The following is a 19899-nucleotide window of genomic DNA, read 5'->3' on the forward strand; positions in this document are numbered from 1 at the left end:
CGGCGGTGCCTGGCCGAGCGTCTTCAATCAGACGGGAGTCCTGCAGCGGCAGACTGAGGACAATGGCGGAGGTGGAGCGTCCTGCGTCCAAGGACACGAGGCCGCGCCTCCCGCCGACCTCTCAGGACTCCGGCCAGCCAGCGGCGGTGCGCGCCGCTGCCAGCCACCGTCTCCACATCTCTCCTGTTCGTGCAGCAGGCGTCGCCGATCTGGTTCGCGTTTCACTCCCCACATCACCCACGTATAGCCAGCAGCAGAAGATATATTCAATTATTCGACGAAAACAACGTAACGACTGTAACAAAGAGAAATACGAGATTAGTAGTGAACATTCTGAACACGCCACAGCTTATAAGTATTTAGGGGTAATGTTAAGAGGATATATGAAATGGAACGATCGTGTAAAATCAGTATGGCGAATGGATTTGTCCAAAGAGTTTTGGGGAAATGCGATGTAACTGTGAAGGACATCGCCTGCAAGACGCTATGGTGACCGAATCTGGAGAGTTGTTCTAGAGTTTGGAGTCCTTATCAAGCAGGCACGACAACAGACATCAGACGATTCCACAGACGCAGTGCTGGATCGTTATTTGTCGGTGTAGTCCATGCGAAAGATTAACAGAAATGTTGTTGACATTTTTAACAACAATTCTTCCCGGTTGCAGGACTCAACAGGACCAGCCATACCTCTGAGGATGTCCAACGTAGTATTGGACGAAACGTTAGGAATAGAAGTATTCCATGGACCACGGCCACATAACCCGGAAGAATTATCAACAACAGTACCATCCGGTCGTGAAAGCCTTCATTGTATGATTAACAGAAATGCTCGGCGAACTTAAATGGTAATCCTTGGAAGAAAGACGACGCAGTTATCTAGGAACGTTGTATGGCAAGTTTAGGGAATCGGTGTTCGAAAAAGACTGAGGGGCTTTCATGCTACTTATCTCGAGTAGGGATCGTGACAATAAGACAAGACAGACGAGGCACGTAAGGAGTTACGTAGACAATCGTTCATGCCTCGCTCAGTACGCGAGTGGAATAGGAAAGAAAATTGATGATACTGGTACGATCTACCCTCCGCCATGCACTGCACAGTGGCTTGCGGAGTATGCGGGATGTCCCAGAATCAATGGTCAATCTTCAGGGATACGACAGGATCGATCACTCATAGCAAAAAAGGCTAGTGAACATGGGCTTTAAAATGCGTACTTTAAGAGCTATGAGTGCTTCTTCATCTTCGATACTGCTTAACAAATCTGTTCTACTCCAAGCTCTTTGCTTTTCATATTTTGCGAGAAATATGGATCAAAACAAGAAAAATTGCCTAATAAACGTGGGCACGGATTTTAGAGCGCATCATTACTGAACAGTTTTTTCTTGTTTTCGTCCATAATACCTTCTCCCAAAATACAGAAACAGAGAGCTTCCAGTAAAAGAGAATTGATTCACAGTATCGAAGATGAAGAAGTGCTCATACTTCCCGCATTTTAGAGGCTAGACTTTTTTGCTCTGCATGATCGTTTCTGTCGTGTTCCATTTCTACTGGATCATCCTGCATACGTAGATGTAGGTAACCAGGAACGACATAGTCAGACGAAACGAACACAGCCGGCCGCTGTGGCCGAGCGGTTCTAGGCGCTTCAGTCCGAAACCGCGCTGCTGCTACGATCGCAGGTTCGAATCCTGACTCGGGCATGGATGTGTGTGATGTCCTTAGGTTAGTTAGGTTTAAGTAGTTCTACGTCTAGGGGACTGATGACCGCAGATAAGTCCCATAGTGCTTAGAGCCATTTGAACCATTTGAAACGAACTCAGTATCTATTCATGAATGTTGTCTACTGGGGAAGTCACTTGGATACACCGGCAATGCAGAAAACAGTGCAGTATGTTAACCTGCCGTCGACATGGACATCATTAGAGACAGAGCTTGAGCGTTTTCGTGCTTTTCATACTCAGCTACAGTTTTCTGGCGCTCCTACCCGAGAAATGTCGTTGACGGTACCGAGAAACGAGCCTTAAGCTTTGACAGAAGATGGAATTGCTTTGAAACAACTTATCAAATATCAATTCACTGCTTACACTACGTATGTGTCTTCTGATGCATTGTGAAAATGATACAATAATTAGGACTAAGGATTTATTCGATCTTCCATAAGTTTAGTACGTCTACTGACTGTAATTGTGCCAGGCACTTTATTGTGAATAGCAGAGGAATCACGTAGATGTAGATGTAAAGGTTATGTGGTTTTATTTTCTTGTTGCAAACTGTAGGCGATAGCTTAGAAGTCACTAAGTGAATGCGAAAATATGACGTATAACTGTTTTCTTTAATCCAACTTTTCGTACTGTTGTGTTCGTATCAAGTCAGTGAATGTGCATTGAACACTTGTTTGCAGAGACGATGAACAAAAGTTGGTAATGTTTTAACAGTTCTTGACATCGAGATCATTCGAGCGAAACAGGAGAAGAGTATCGAAGGAATTAGGTTGTGGTCTCGTTGGCGGATCCATCCCCATATTGATTTGAAGTGTACTGGGGAAATACCTGATACAGGATGATCGTATGAGGCTTACCCTGATCTATTCAAATGCAAGTACACAGTAGAGTCTCACGTAGATCGATTAAGTCATACAGCCCGAAATAGTGCCTACCCCCCCCCCCCCTGCCCCCCACCCCATGAACTTTTGTAGTTATAAGTCTGCATAATAAGATTCACGAGAGGAAAGCCGAAACACGTAATCTCTAATAGGACCACGCCTAATATAACACTTTAGAGCCCAGCTCAGTCATGGAGTTATGAGGAATTGTTAAGTGCGAAATACGAGACGAACAGATGAGTCCGGTTTATGACACGCACAGTATCTTTTTTGCGTCTAACTACCTATTCGATATATTAAGCGACAAGATTAGTTCTCTTCCGAGGTGTAGTCATTCGCTCTCTCATCGAGTGTCCGGTTTTACTCCTTCCGAGGTCTAGTCAGTCGTTCTCCCTTCGAGTAACAGCGGCTTAGCTCCGTGTTACTTTAAAAAAAATTACTTTTTGTGTTGGTCATGGGAACTTAGATATGTAATCGCTTCTTCAGTTTTTGGGCTTTGTGTGAGAGAACGTCTGCTCGAGAGAAGGGCGCAAGTGACTGACTAGCTGCGCTGCAGGACAGGCGAGACGGGCAGCACTCGGCACGAGACGTTAACAAAGGACGACGCCAGGACTCGTTCCCGTCCCGGACTGGCGAGATAATGACCTGCGCCCCACCCCAGCGCGGCGCAGCGCAGCGCCCCGTAGAAAGCGAGGCCACCGTCGCCGCCGCTGCGTTGGCAGTCCTGTTTGAACAAATACAGTGTCGGCCGGGCCTGTGTGCGCGCACGGGGCCTCACACACACCCGCCGGACCCAAAAAAAAGGAGCCCGGGTTGCTGCCGCAGTCGGGAGTGGGGGTGCGAGTCAAGGCCACCAGCGACGTGACGCTGCCGGGTGGTGGGGGCCGCGCTACACCACGCCTCCTCCCCCCTCCCCCGCCAGAGCGCCACACGAGGGGGCAAAGTCCTCACGCGCTCATAGGCCTGCGACTCCGTGACGTCACGGGCGTCGGTGCCCCGCTCGGAGCGCGCTCGGCGGCACCCGTGCGCGCTCGGCTCCGTCCGTACGCCGTCGGGCCGTGCCAGCAACGCGAGGCGCGCCGACAGCCGCAGTCGTTCCCAGGCAGCGACATCGCGAACAACAGTCGAGCCGACTTGGTGTAAAAGGCGTGCGCGCGCTCTGTGTGCGTGTGTGTGTGTGTGGCACAGTGCTTTGCCAGTGCCGCGAGTGTGACAACTGTAAACTCGCCGCCCGTTCGCGGACGTCGACGTTCCGGTAAGTGAGATGACCGGCCACGCAAGCCGGGCCGCGGTCGCAGTGCGTCTGTTGCAGCGTTTCGCGAGTCGCGTGTGATACCGGCGGAATCCTCACAGGAGAGTGTACTTTGTGCCCGTAAATGTGCTGCGTCGCCACTGCTCTACCCCGTCTGGGATTTGACGGTGGAGCGAGTGCGGATAATAGTAGTGCGACAGTGCCGACAGTGTGTGTGCGAGTGTGCGCGAGTGTTGTGAGTGCGCGATCATGAGCACGACGCTGGGCGTGCAGCAGTGGTTCCCGCCGCCGGCGGATCCCGCGGCCGAGCTCAGCCGGCACGCGGAGGAGTTCGGTTTCCAGTTCGTGGCGGACAGTGAGGACGTGAAGGAGGAACCCGAGCCGGAGCCCGAGCACGACCTGGTCGTGGCCGAGCAGGACCACGACCTCGACAGCGACGCGGAGGGCGAGGCGGCGGCCGCGCGCTACGGGGGTGTGATAACAGTGCGCGGCAGCGGCTGCGCGGGCGGCTCCGAGGACGAGAAGCTGCTGCGCCTGCTCGGCGGAGACAGCGCGGACGAGGACGACGACGTCGACGACGCGGACGACGACCCGGAGGAGCGGCCGGGCGCGAGCGCGTGCTCGGTGGTGCTGGACCCGCTGCCGCGGGGCGTGCTGCGCTCGCTCAGCTGCGAGGGCCGCGTGAGTGCGACGCGCGCCCAGACCGAGGTGAGCGGCCTGCTGCGCGAGCTCGTGGAGGCGGTGGCCGAGCCGCCGCCGCCGCCGCCGCCCGCTGCCGCCTGCGCGCTCTTCGCCGCCGCTTGCGCCACCGCCCCCCACGGCCGCAAGGCCCGCAAACGCCGCCGCCGGAGGTCCGCCTCCGCCGCCTCCACGTCTTCGTCCGGGGCGTCTTCCTCGCACGGCCGCGAGCGGCGGCGCCAGCGCAAGCGGGAGAGGCGGAGCGCGTTGTACGCCGCCGCCAGGACGACGGAGGGCGGCGCCGAAGACAGGCGCGAACCCAGTCCGACACCCACCCCGCGTGTCAACCCCATTTTTGTGTGGATCAAGCAGGACGATACTCGCATTGTGGAAGTGTTGTGTGAAGATTACGACAAGCGCAATCGCATTAGGATTACTAAGACGGCGCACGGGTGGCGGGCGATACCTCACACCGAGAGGTTAGCGTCGGCCCTCAGTCCCCCTGCAGTGCAGAAACAATCTCTCCCTGCCGGCAAAACACAGTCGCCGCCGCTGTCGAGGACTCATAGCAGTAGCAGTGGTAGTAGTAGTTCGGGGAGCGGCCGCAGGGAGGCATCGCGGAGCTCTACCGAGTCGCGGCTGTCGCCGGTAGGTGGCAGCGCGCGCATCCCGACTGTGGCGCCAGCCGTGGCGAGTGTCGCTACTCGCGAAGAGCGGATCGATATCTCGCAGAGGATCGAGGACGAAGACGCCGAGTCCGGCGCGGAAACCAAAGAGGGGAGGCTGGAGGACGAAGACGAAGGGGCGCACGAGGAAGAAGAGGACGAAACGGGTACCCATCTCCCAGAATACGACTGCGAGGAAGAGATGGAGTACGAGGAGGACGTCGCAGAAAGTGACGCCGGCATCGAGGGAGGTGACACGTGTTGCGAAATGGAGGAACCGGAAGACGATCACGAGATGGCTTCGTTGAAGGCGGAAGATGCGGACGAGTTTTGTGATCCCGAATGCTACCAAGAAATGCATCAGGAAGAAGAAACTCACGGAGGCGAAGAAGAGGAGGAGGAGGAAGAAGAAGTGCAGCATTTGGACGAGGGCGAAATAGTGGAGGGTTGTGAAGAAGAAGGCGAGCTTTGCCAAGAAGAAGAGGAGGAGGAGGAAGAGGAAGAAGTTTTGCCCACTGATCTCAGCCTGCCCAAACTCCGGAAGCGAGAAGAAGACGAAATGGAGTGCAAGCCGAGGAGGTTGATGCTGTCCCGGTCGCCGCCCATCACGATACCCAAATACTCGCCGTCGTGCGGGGCCGGTGTACAGCAAGTGGAGAAGCAGTATCAGGAGGCGCAACCGGCCCACCAGCAACCTCCTCGGTCCGCGGCCAAGTCAGCATTCCTAGAGTCGCTGCTGTCGAGGAAGGTGTCCGCAGTGGTACCTACTGAGGCGAAACCGGCGTCGGAGCGCACATCCCCCGCGGCCGGAGGCGGCGCGGGAGCCATCGACCTCGGCACGCGGGCAGCGGCCGCCGGCAGCCCCACCGTGAGCTGCTCCTCCGACGAGAAGGCGGAGCGCGAGCGGGACGACCTGACGCTGCGCGCGCTGCTGGCCGGCGGCTCCCACCAGCAGCCCGTGCAGCACCCCATGGCGGCGCCGCCGCCACCGCCGCCACCCGCGCAGCAGCACCACCACCACCAACAGCACCACCGGCACCAGGCGGCCCCAGTGGCACCGCCGCCCACGCTGCCCGCCGTCACCGCGGAACAGAGCGGCCGGTCGCGGCTGCTGGAGCTGCTGACGGCAGAGGAGCCGGTGGCGCAGCTGCGCAGACTGGAGCGCGACTTTCCGGACCCTCTGGTCGTGCCACGGGACAGGCTGCCCGCGCTGCTCGCCGCGCCCGCCGCGGAAGCGCCGAGGCTGCTGGCGTCCAGGCCCGACCTGCGGCTGCCGGCGGCGCTGTCGAGTCCGGCGCTGGTGCACGACCCGGACCTGCTGGTGGTGCCGCTGCGACAGCTGTACGCCACCCTGCAGCAGCAGCAGCACGCCAAGGACGCGCCCGCCGCCTCCGCCCACGCGCCGGTGCCGGACTTCGCCACGCTGGCCGCCTTCGCCGAGTGGCAGCAGCGCCAGCAGGTGGCGGCCGCGGAGGCGGCGACGGCGGCGTCGATCACGCAGGTCATGTGGCTGCCCTACCTCACGCAATTGGAGGCGGCGTCCGCTCTCTGCGGCAACTACGCCGAGTTCGTCGCCGCGGTCAACGCCGTCTTCCCTCCCGCCGGCTTCGGTGGCGGCGCCGCGGCCGTTCCTCCGCCTCCGCCGTACCTGCTGTCACCCACCGCCGGCGTCGATTACAAGGCGCAGCTGGAAGCCATCGCCGCCAGCTTCTGGCAACAACAGCAGCACGTGGCACCGACGAAATCGAAGGCGCCGTCGGCGGCGAAGCGTTCGCCGCGCGCCAGCCCGCTGTCGCGGCCGCAGCGCCACCACGCCGCCCCCGCTCCGCAGGCACCGCCCCCTCCGCCCCCGCCTGCGCAGCCCGCCGCGGCGGCCAACAGGCCCCCGTCGGTGACGTGCAAGTCGCTTCTCAACCTGCTCAGCAGCAGCGGGGGGCAGCGGCGGCCGGAGCCCGTGGCGCTCAAGGTTCCCCAGCCCCCGGGGGCGGGACCCATCGACCTGTCGGCGACGCCCAAGCTGAAAGTGAAGCAGCCGCAGCACCTGGTGGACCCACTGCACACGCCGCGCCTCCTCAAGGAGCCGCCCCCAGAGTGCGCGCCCATTGTCAGCTCGACGGCCGTCAGCCCCGGGCCGCCTCCCACCCCCGACAAGGTGTCCGGCGCGCAGAACCTCTGGCACCCCCTTTTCGGAAGGTCAGTATCCGCAAAGCGCTGCGCTCTCCTCTCCCAGTCCTATATAGGGGTGAAACGTCATCATAACTGTCACTCATCAACCTCGCCACACCAAAAGCGCAAAAATAACAATAAATTTCCATTATTTATTTGTATCATTTTCTTTTCATCCCTATTTATTTTCCTTCATAGGGGACGACAGTCATATAACTTATTTTAAAATAAATTTCCGCCATTTGACTGTTAATTGTTCATTTATTGTACTCAACCATTATTTCGGCGAAATATTTCTCTCCTGTCTCTGACGTGTCATACGACAATTGGTCTTTAAGCCGAGTAAGATGTAATTTAGACATGTGAAAAACAGGTTACAGGTATTTTAACATTTCAACATGCACACGAGAATGGCTACAAAGACGAAATCATGATTGTGTACAATAAATGAACAATTAACATTCAAATAGCGGAAATTTCTTTCGAAATAAATAAAAGGTCCCATTCAGCCTGTGAAATCCTAAAACAATCTGCCGCTCACAAATATTGGTCGTTTCCATTACTTTCATATTTCATCTCGTTTCCACCCTTTTAGCACAATGTTAATGTTATGATTGTATGTGAGTTATGATTGATGTGATGACTTCCTCTGATCACAAATACAGTTGCTAGGTGTATCTTACCCACGCATTATCTTTTCGTAAATAGTAAGCAATATTTGTACTAAGTCGGGCTGAAAAATGTTACTCCCTTCTCTTCTCGACCTCCACCCCATCCCCCAAGAGAGAACTAGTGTCGTGCTAATCCAACTATTTTATTTTCTTTTTTCCCCTCGGGTAATAAGTCATATTCATGCCAGAGGTGGATGAGATTTTTCACTGCGTTTCAGAGTACTCCTAGAAAGTGCAAATTTGACACTAAAATAATTCGTTTTATATTATTTTTACAAGTCGCACCCCCACCCCACCACTAAAGTTCCTAGGGGTGGTTTACTCGAACAGTAAACCAAGTATAAAGTCGCATAAGGTTACCAAGTTTGGTTGAAACTGCTCTGGTTTTTCATGAGATACAATTCACGTAATACAAAGACAAGATGCCCCTAAAACTATAACCCTTCATTACATACTCTCATAGCTCGGAGAAGTGCGGTTGAGTCCAGTCTGAACGATGGCACAGTACTGTAACATGTTTCTCGAAATTAACTTTAATCGTCGATATTTAAGATAAAAGCAGCTGGATAGTTGATGATAATACCTTGCAACTGGTTGAAAACTTACCTTAGCAACAAATCAAGCATCACATGAGGTGTCCTCTTAATTTTTAATCAGAAAATTCGTTTAAAGTGATTGTTTAGTATGCTATACCCAGCGGATGAAATACTTCGCCAAGCCTTGTTACTTAGTATTGTGACAGTATCAAGCTTTTACGGAATTAGCAATAGCATTGCGCATTAAAAACGTATTCTATCCACAAAAAAAAAAAAAAAAAAAAAAAAAAAAAAAAAAAAAAAAATCTGTGAACTGATAAATATTCAGCCCGTTTCTCTTATAAGTTTGTTCAGGCGTCTTTTGTACTTGAAACAGGTGTTCTTCCATTATCCGAGTGTATCCGAGTCTAGAAAGGGCACGTAGAAAACAATAAAAAACGAAGTGTTTATTTCACCTTTTTCATGAATGGCGTCATCTCAATTGACTCTTGAACAGTTTGCACTTCATACTGCATGTTTTCGCACCAAAATATTTTATATTTGATCTTTTTTCTTATATTAGACTTCATGTCTGATGCCAGAACAAGAACGTCAGTTTGTAAGATTTCTGACAGCAAATGAACGTTCATTTGCTCCGCTATGATTGATTTAAGTCCAAACGAGCTGAAATCACTCGTGTTAGCATTGCTCCATCAAGTTGCTGAAGGAATACTACGCCTAATAATGGCCACCACATTCGTGTAATTAAGAGGCAGAACAAACTCAAGAAAATATTCCGCTAATCTTGATAGGAAAGTCTCTTCTCCCAAGATTCTGCTTTCTTGCCACTTACATTTCGCTCATGTGTGGCTTACAGACGGTCACCTGTTAGGAAATGGGGTGTAGTGAGTTTCATCGCCAGAGGCAACACCATGAACGAAGCGAAGGAGGTTCGCATCACCAATGAGTGTGGCAGTCTTTGATTTACAATCTAAATACCAGTTCATCTGCGATCCCAGACTGCATTGTTACTACACCGTACTGACAATACACTTCTCTATTGTGAAGTCTGACTCGGGTTCAGGATGTGCTGGTTGTCAGATATAAACACGGTAAGTGAAGTCAGAAGCGACAGCGGAACACAGAAAGGCACGCTGGTTGTTAGCGGAGCCGCGCTAGCGGGGAGAGAGGTTCATTGATTGGCGCGGCACGCGGCCGCCGACAGCGACATCTATCCCAAGGCCTCGCCGACCACGTGGTCGCTATGTTTGTAAACACAGCGGCTTGGCGCGTGGAGCGGCGCCTGCGAGTTGCGTCATCGCTGCGCACCGGCTGAGTGCTGACGCAGCCGCAGCCACTGCAAGTCGGCGCCCAGTGTACACACGCTAGCTAGCTCTAGCCCTCCTCTGCATTCTATTCAGACAACAGCAGAAAATATTCGGTAGGCCTGATGACGAACAGACAGCTATCGTAATTGAGAAAGACTTACATGTGATGCTACTGCTACCGTTACACCTCATTCCTAAATGTTAGTAGATGCATACATATTTCCGCACGAATGCTCTACTATGGTAAAAGAAAGGGCGTCACTGAGTAACATATCCATTAGGAACAGTTCAAACCTTCTAAAGCTGCTCAACTCAACTTTTGGTGACCTGAGCATTCCAAAGGATGGTTGTAAAAAAATCGCATGAAGTCTGCAATCAGAGTAGCACTCTTAGATTGTTTGCAGATGATACTGTCATCTGTCATTACAGGCCTGTAAAGTCATCTGTTGATCAAAACAAATTGTAAAACGATTTGGACAAGTTTTCTGTATGGTGCGAAAAGTGGTAATTTACTGTAAATAATGAGAAGTGTGACGTCATACAGATAAGTATCAAAAGGATCCGCTAAATTTCTTTTAGACATTAAATCACACACATTGAAAGGCTGTAAATTCGCCTAAATACTTACGGATTACAATTGCTAATAACGTAAGCTGGAACGATCATATAGATAATGTTGTGAATAAAGCAACCAAAAACAACGATTTATCGGCAGAACACTAAGAAACACTGAAGACACTGCCCACACTACGCCTGCACGTCCTCTTGTGGAGTACTGCTGTGCGGTGTGGGATCCTCATCAGATAGGGTCGACGGAAGACACTGAAAAAGTTCAAAGAAGGGCAGCTCATTTCGTATTATCGCGAAATAGAGGAGAGAGCGCCACAGATATGATACGTGAATCGGGGTGGAAATCAATAAAACAAAGACGTTTCTCGTTGCGACAGGATCTTTTCTTGAACTTTCAATCGCCAATTTCCTCTTCAGATTGTGAAAATAGGAAAATATTTTGTTGGGGTCCACCTACATATGAAGGAACGATCATCATAATAAAATAAGAGAAATCAGAGCTCGCACAGAAAGATTTAAGTGCTCGTTTTTCCCGCGCACTGCTCGAGAGTGTAACGGTATAGAAATAGCTTGAAGACTGGTTCGATAAACCCTCTGCCAGGCACTTAATTGCCAGTTGCAGAGTAACCACGTAGATGTAGATGTAGATGAAATTAGTGCATGGAATGATTCGTGAGCTCCGGAGTACCCATAAACCAGCTAGCATAGTTGCTGTGTGTAGTCAGTTTAAAAATGTGATATAATATTTAGTTATGTTTATTTGCTTATTGGAAATTTAAATGCTTGTTCCCTGGCATTTCAAAACAAGTAGTCTTTCGTTTGCTATCTTTTTTGTAGTTTTTTATCTGCATTATTTGACACGGAATAAATACTTTGAAAGTAATTTGAGTTTGAAATAAAAATAAAATTTTATTGTTTTAAAAAGAATATGAGAAGATGATAGGATAGAGGAGAGATTTGTTAGTGCCATAACCGATTCTGAATGGGCGTCAATACCACCGAATGGTTTCTTCAAGCTGTTGACCGCCAGTCACAGCAAAATCGCAAAGTAGATTATAGTTAGCAGTAGAGAAATGGTATTGCAAAACCTATGCATTAACGTTAGGTATTCATCCACGTCTGAGTGCTCCCTTGCTAGATTGCCAGCACCTTACACTACATTTACTTTAGAATTCGCAATACTTAACTGTTATTTTATTGATAATGGATATAGGATACAACGGTCGAACATTCATAAGCCACACATTTCTGCAGCCGATGCCAAGCGACGATTGATTTGATGTAAAGGGCGACGCCACAGGACAATGGGTGACTGGGAACTAGTGATTTGGAATGATGAACCATGCTATACCCTGTGGCAATCCGACGTAAGGGATTACGTTCGGTGAATACTTGGAGAACGTTACCTGCCATCTTGTGTAGCGTCAACAGTGAACTGCGGAGGAGGCGCTGTTACGGCTTGGGGGATTGTTTCGTGGTTAGAGCGCGATCCCTTTGTTGAACTTAAGAAAACTCCAGATGTGGAACGATATGAACACATTTTATAGCATTGTGTACTGCGTCACATTACGTAAATAGTTCGGAGACGATGGTTCTTTTTTATTAGCATCACACTGCACTTTTCGTAAAGCAGCATCAGTGAGGGAGAGTACTGTCGACAATAACATTCCTGAAATCGAAAGTTCTGCCCAGAGTTCCTACCTGAACCCAGCCGAACACCTATGGTATGAGTTAGAATGTCGACTTCGCTCCAGGTCCCAACGTCCAACATTGCTATCTTCTTCAGTTTTACCTCTTGAGGAAGAATAGACTGCCATTCCTCCACTTTCAGAAACTTCATTGAACGTGTCCAGCGGCAGAGTTCATGCCGTCATAAGTCCGAAGGGTTGACACAACCTGTATTGAGGTCGACTAACAGGAATCCGCATACTTTTGATCAGATAGTGTACATAACGATAATAGGCTAAAACAAGAGTTACGCTTTGGTCTACTGAAGAAAGGAAAGAAAACTAGGTTTGAACTCCCGCGGACGATGTCATTAGAAAAAAAAATAGCTCTAAGCACTATGGGACTTAACATCTGAGGTCATCAGTCCCCTAGAACTTAGAAATACATAAACCTAACTAACCTAAGGACATCACACAAATCCATGCCCGAGGCAGGATTCGAACGTGCGACCGTAGTAGCAGCGCGGTTCCGGACTGATGTGCCTAGAACCACTCGGCGACAACGGCCGGCTGATGCCGTTACAGCCGGAGCACAATGTTGCTTCTACGAGTAAGGAAATCGGCTGCGCCATTTTCAGTGCAACAATCCCTGCGTTTGCCGTAAGCAAGTTAGGGAAACTATGGAAAATCTAAATTTGGATGGCGAACCAGAGAACTGAACTGTCATCCTCCTGAACGCAGGGCCTCTGAGTTACCACTGCACCACCTTGCTTGGTTTTTGATCTGGAAGTACAGAACATGTCAGCTGCAAGGAAATGCGAAATGAAATCTCACTTTGCGGAATCGATCGCTGAATTAGTTTCCAGTCAAGTGTGGACTGACGGTGCGAAACAAAATCACAGATCAAAAAATTGCTAAATTCTCAACCGAAGGACTCATGATGATGTACACCTTCAATAGGAGTACTGGGTTGATAGATGTGTTTGGGAATTATTGCCCTGCTTACTTCCAGTAACAGGAAGCATTTATGATGGCAAGCAAGTTTGAAAATAGTAGCGTTGCGTTGTACGAGTTGTTAATGTCAAAATTATCGACCTGTTACGAGACTGTGGAAGGCACTGCTAGATAATAATACAAGATATGATCGCATCTGATGTGATAACAGGTTTGTAAATAAGAAGAATCAAATATTCAGAACTGTGCATAAGAATTTTTCTGATTCCTTTCTTTTACATCGATGCTAATACTCAATTCAACCGCTCCAGCAACTGTTGAGGTAACACCGTGTAAACTTCCATGATTGTCTGACCAGGTACCATTACTTATATGGTTTAATATATACCTTCGCATGAAATATTTATTAGCCCTTCGTGTAATCTCGCGTGCCTGTGAGAGTACCAGCGGTATTTAAAATAGAAATAGATATCATCCAGTGTACTGTCTTAAAAAAGTTGAAGTCAGTTTCTCCTGCTGTTTCTCGAATGTAGCACACTTCACTTTTCTGCTTCGTGTTTCGTGATGCCTTCAACCACAGTGTAATAGTGGCAGTGCGAAGCAGTAGCAGTTTTGACCAGAAGATAAGCTGCCAAGCATTTTCTTTTTCACGATTCACAACGTGGAGCCGTCAACGAAACCCTAGGGCTCGTTGAAAAGTATTGCCTCCGAATTTTTTATGTACAACTCTTAAAGCCTTTAAATAAAACAGACTTCATTCTTCACATCTGCATATTTATTTCTCAACGTAGGCACCATGGCGACTAGCACATTTCTCGCAACGGGAGAGCAGTTTGTTGATACCGTCACAGTAGAATGTTTGTCGTCGTTGGCGAAGCCCCAAGGTCATCTCTGTTTTCACCGCCTCTTCACTATCAAAGTTAAGTCCTCGAAGGTGTTCTTTAAGTTTTGCAAACATATGAAAATCGGTTGAGGTCAATTCGGCACTGTACGGACAGTGATCGTTGCTGATGTCACACACAGCACTCGTGTGCGGTTTGCATTGTCATGGTGATGGAGACTGTGCTCCATGTGCGGACGAATTCATCGAATTCTAAATGCGATTACAGCACTGTTTCTCATCCACCGACATAGTTACATTACACACCATTTTACACGCTACATTTCGGAGCCCTCATGCGGCAGAGGGCTGCAAAAATGTAGAAATTATTTTAAAAGCTTTAGGAGTTTTCACAAAAAAATTCGCTAGTATTGATTTTCAACACGTCCTCGTAGAACCTCTCGCTCATGGCGAATAGCAAAGGAACTGAAAAGTGCCTTCGGTGGCCTGGGTAAAGGCAGATCTTAATTTTGTGCTGTGGAGTCATGGGTGCGTACTGTATTTTTGTCCCATAGAAAAGAGGAAATCCCGTCGTATTTACAGTTCCAAGACATGAAGTATCCCTTAATACAATGAAATTACTAGTTCAATTACAATGCATTTGTCAGCTTTTCAAATGTGGTTAATCTTCTATAAAGGGCTTCGAATATCTCGTAGAAAACGTCGCTAAAGAACCTTCCTGTAAAACAGTTTATTTTTTAAATGTTGTGGCAGCTGACGTTAACTTCTTGCGTAATTACAGGCATAGACATACATCTGAACCGTACTACCCAATACCGTCTGACAAACTGTTGTAGGACGGATGCTGGTTAACAGATGTACGCAATCGTAAGTCACTAATATTGTGAAATCATTCGTCAGTTGCTAAAATTAATCTTCCGTTGGCTGATCTTGCTAAACCACCGGTATTACGACCTGCCGAAGTCCTCTGTCACGAACTTAGGTCTTTAGTGATTAAGTCACAAACCAGTGAAGTTGTATGAAGTAGTGACTGATCAACCCAGCCTGCAGCTATGATTCTACCTGTAATACACTATAAAAAGAGGCAATTCTGTACCAAACTATTGCGAACCTCTTGCCTAGCGGTGAAATGTAACGCTGTGGAACGAGTCTTTAGCGTGTCGAGATGATCTGCCCCTGGTATACACGCCACCTGTACAACGCTTATGTCGAGTGGGAGGCCGATATGCCAGAACCTGTTCTCTCCGATCTGTAAATGTTCGCTACTTGTGAATTTACAAATCAAATGACACTATTAATACAAAAGAATATTGCTAATGCTTTTCGAAGCTCCTGTTGCAGACCGGACATTGAGGTAACGCGTTCTCGTTTAGTAACTCCCACACTGCTACAAATCTTAATAACTACTTCGAAGTTCAGTTTTTCGGAAACTAACACAGCTTCAAGTGCCCTGTTGCTCTGTAATAATTCCGTATTTTACTCATAGAAAATTGATAGACCCACAATTTAGGCAAAATGCAGATCAATATTAAGCCGAAAAAGTTTCGTTCTTGTTGAACAACTTTTCTTCGTTCGTCATGTGTCTTGGGATGTGTTAATTTGAATCTTTGTGTTTCAGTATTATAACACTACACTCAAACAAAGCTAATGTCTAATCTGTTAATATGTCATTTGAAGTCTGAATAAAAGTTGAAAAAAATCATAGTCGCTTGTCATCGACTTGTTCACTATTAGGGTCAGATGCTTTTTCCTCTCCTAAAATAGTACTTCAAATGAAGTTCGATGGTATTAAATGTCACAGCATTCGCACTGCAATAGATAAACGAGGCAACTGATAGTTAGTTTACGAATATTACCAGTATTAAGCTTAACTGTTTTCGTTCACGAATCCCCACACGGCCTCCGAAAAGGCAGAATCTTTACGGAACGTATTCATTCAAGAGTTCAGAAGCTGCCATTCTTTATATGATTCAGGGGTTTTCCTAATAATCAGGTGCAGAAAATGCACATCTTTGATCACAGTTTTGAGAAGCGCAGTTTCTTTTCATTGTGCACCAGAGTTGTGGAGAATCTCTCCGACGGATGAAGTTCTTTGTTTAGATCATACCGGACGATTTATCGGAAAGCTTATCGCTGGAGGGGGGGGGGGGGGCGAGAGAGAGAAGTGCCAGAGGGGAGATAAGACTCTCGTGGCGCAGTACATCGCTGCTAATGCACAGAGCAAACACCACTTGGAGTTGGGTGGACGGGATAATATTTGAAATCTGTAAAAGCCTAAAAACGACACGCTTCATATATCATTCGGTGAGGTGAGCACGATCTGTGATTTGTGCTGTGTTGTATTTCCACTTATGTAACCTGCTCGACAGACCCGCTCGATGCTACTGTATGGCGTCGCCATATGTAATTCAACTTCAGCGCATAAAGGCTACCGCTGTTAGAGAAGTAAAACGTCCCACAGTGATTAAGTGTGGACTCCTCATTACAGCGATGAATGCAACTGAAAAACTGCAGTCGTAGAAATAAGTATCACTGTGAAGAGAAACAGCTATTGGAAAAAGAATAACCATTGACTTAACTGGAATAAAAGTAAACTTTTCATACAGCTTTCTGTCGGTTTGACATTCTGGCGTAGTACGACAGAGCAGAACATAAGCTTCGTGATGAACAATTTTAAAGAAAAAAATGTTTGCTTTAGTCTGTAGTCGCACTTTTGTTTTGACGCACCTACTCGGATAAGCGAGTTTGTCGACTGAGCGCTAGGATGTAGCCTGGTGATGTTACTTGGAACGGAAATATGTAATGAGAAGACAAAATAAATGTGCTACTATAGACTACATCAAGTAAATTTTTTCGGATTGTGTTGGTCACTGTTCCAACCGACAGATGTCGCGAATACGTAACTTCAGGGAAATTAAGGGTATTTTCTATTTTCTTGTTAGTGGCAGAATGATGGACGACCTAAATTTGCGCATATTGTTGACATATGAACCGTATGACACGATCTTGTAATGACCCTTCAAAGTGAGATATAGTCTTCACCATCGTTTTATTCCATGTGAGGTAATAACTTATGGAGAAGAATAAATACCACAAAAGTAATAAGTAATAACTGCAGAGTAATAGGAAAAAAATTTCTCAACCTTGGTTCGAACATCCGTTTACTAAGCAAGTCAAGTGAAACGAAAGTTTCGTGTGCCTCATACAGGACTGAGAGATCAGATTGTCACCTGTATTTGGATTGTAGAGCGTGCACGACGAATGAAAGACATGCGGCCTTTGCATACCTGTGGTAGGCATAGTTTTAGTCATTAGCTTGTGAAGATGTGAGTGACTGCTTCCATTAACCGTGCACAAAGTCACCAGAACAGACAAATATTCCAGAGAGAAATGATTGCATGATATTAGATGACGCATCGATATAGAAATTATCAGGGAGGGACCTTTTCGCTAGCTTACTCTAAACTCTATACACATATATGATATTTGATAGTAAACCATTACTGCGTTCGTCTGGAATAACGCAGAGAAACGAAGCGCCCTCAAATTTAAAGTAATCAGATCAGAACCTGAATCACTGTCCTTCAGATTTCAAGCGCTGAGCAGAATCCTATTGTTCTATCTTTGAGGAGGTTGTTGTCAACTCCTTTAATACTGCAGTGAAATATATTTTTAAAAAATGCTACGTTTATTCTATGTACAAACAGGACGCAAGGACGTTGACGCATACTATTGCCTGGGTTTTCCCCTTTCTGGCATGACCGAACTAAGTGAAGATGCATCACTGGAACTCATGAAAACCAGAACTGCTCAAATGTTGTGCAAACTATAGCTAGTCTGTTTCCACAATCCGTACTGGAGCATTGCATAAGAAACAAGCTGATGCATGTAAATGCTCTCCATTCGTCAGTTCATATCTATGCTCAAAGACCCACATCTTCTGTCTCTCACAAACTGTATTCCAGAATAGATCGTTCACTCACTTTGTAAGAAATCGCTTTTGTAGTTAAGCTACAATTTCCCCGTATTCTACCAGTGACTCGAAGTCATGTCACTTGCTTTATCAACGACTATACCTATAATAAATTATTCTTCATCATGATGTAATAATACTTCAAGTAGCTCAATGGCCTGGTGGAAATCTTTCTTTTGGACGCAACCTCGGCGACTTATGTGTCCCTAACGCACTCCAATTATCCAGGCAGGGAAAGGAAACCTACAGTTCCACGTGGAATCCGAGTTACGCGTTTCTTTCCCACGACTCCTCACATCCTTGAGAGATGAAGGCTAGTATGGCAGCGTTATTTTAAATAAAAAGTAAAGAAGCTGTTATCAACCGGAAGGCTGGTCTGAACACTGCAGTGCTTTATTAGGCATGGTTCTATTGGAAGTGGTGTACAGTTGCTTTCTCCCGATCATTGAAATGAGTTACCCAGCCAGTTACAGGAGGATCTAGAGTTTAACGTAAGTTTCGAACCACAGCGCAACTCGGCATTTTTCACATTAACGATGTGATAAGTATCATCAAAAGCTTCGGACTGGCCACGGATCCTTAGTAGTCTGACTTTAAACCATGAGCCACACAGATTAAATATGACAGTACAACGGAGAAATACTCGTATGCTTGTAAGTTTGTAGGCTTTTGCGGCCGGAGTCAATATCCGCAAAGTTGTTGTAAAATCATTTATCGAGATTTCGACCATTATGGAAAGTGGTCTCCCTCAGCTTATGCAAGGGTAATACACTGATAAACGCCATTTGCAATACTGAGCCTAAAGATGATACATCATTTTACAACAGACGCTAACTAGAACAAAGAAGAATTTTATGGAAAGTGGTACGTATTTATAGAGAATATACATGATACACTGGTAAGGGTCTGAGACAACTATTTGGACAAAAGTATTCGACAACTATTAGTGGACATTCATATGGAGTGTGTCCACCCTTCGCCACGATGACGGCTTAAACTCTGCTGGGGACACTTTCAGTTGGCAGTCTGAATGCCTGTCAAGGACTGGCAGCCCATTCTTCCTCAACAGCCGAAAATAGGAAGTCAGTGACGTTGGCGCTGGGGTCTGGAGAGAAGTCGGCGTTCTAACTCATGTAAAAGATATTCCATTGATTTGAAGTCGGGACCCTGGGTAGGCTATGAATGTTATTGTCCACAATCCATTGCTTCACAGGTGCTGCTTTATGACAGAATGCACTGCCATCGTCTCCGACATGTTCCTATACTGTGCGTAGTACATAGTGCTGTAAAATATCCTTCCGCACTTAACGTTTCTTTAAGTACAACAAGGGGATCACGCCCTAACCACGAAAAACACCCCATACCGCAACACCATCCTCCGTATTTCACTGTTGCCACTACCATGGTGGTATGTCACGTTCTCCAGGCATTCGGCAAACCCAAACCGTTCCGTCGAAATCCCGTTGAATACAGCGTGATTCATCACTCCAAATCGCTCGTTTGCAGCAGTCCACTGTCCAGTGGCGTCAGTCTTTACGCCACCTGAAGCACAGCTTTGCACTGAATTCAGAAATGTGTGGCTTATGAAGAGCTACTCGACCATTTTACCTCGTTCTTTTAAACTCCTTGCGGCCAAACATTGTGCCAGCGGGTCTGGTGGTAGCACTTTAGAACTTACGAGTGACTTCCGCTGATTTGATGCGAATTTTTACAATCACCCTCTGTAACGACCGACAATCCTGTCCGCCAATACATGTGATCTGCCTCGTGGTTTAGCTGTGGTTATTCCTTCGTGTTTTCACTTCACAAACACGTCACCGACAGCAAATTTGAGCAGCTTTAGGAGGGTTGAAATGTCTCTGACGGATTTGCTTCTCATGTGACATCCAGTGGCATGTCCTCCTTCGAACGACCCATTCTGCAGTTCCTGCTTCTCTCCTGACAACAAAATACTACCTGCCTCGATTTATATTATCGGCTGCGCCTCCCGTGTCGTCTTCTGGTCAATTCAGCATCACA

General features: G+C 47.8%; 1 protein-coding gene across 1 annotated transcript in view; it reads left to right on the forward strand.

Annotated features, from left to right (window-relative positions):
• The first annotated feature begins 3705 nt into the window (after positions 1-3705).
• The window catches only part of LOC124776480 (bromodomain-containing protein 4), a 29690-nt gene continuing 13496 nt past the window's right edge, over positions 3706-19899 (forward strand). Inside the window, exons 1-2 of the mRNA XM_047251498.1 lie at positions 3706-4796; positions 4842-7388. Of these exons, the coding sequence (XP_047107454.1) occupies positions 4102-4796; positions 4842-7388 (3242 nt within the window). The 5' untranslated portion in view covers positions 3706-4101. The remainder of the gene's footprint in view (positions 4797-4841; positions 7389-19899) is intronic.

This window comes from Schistocerca piceifrons, chromosome 1 (genome assembly GCF_021461385.2).
Source record: "Schistocerca piceifrons isolate TAMUIC-IGC-003096 chromosome 1, iqSchPice1.1, whole genome shotgun sequence".
Taxonomy (NCBI): domain Eukaryota; kingdom Metazoa; phylum Arthropoda; class Insecta; order Orthoptera; family Acrididae; genus Schistocerca; species Schistocerca piceifrons.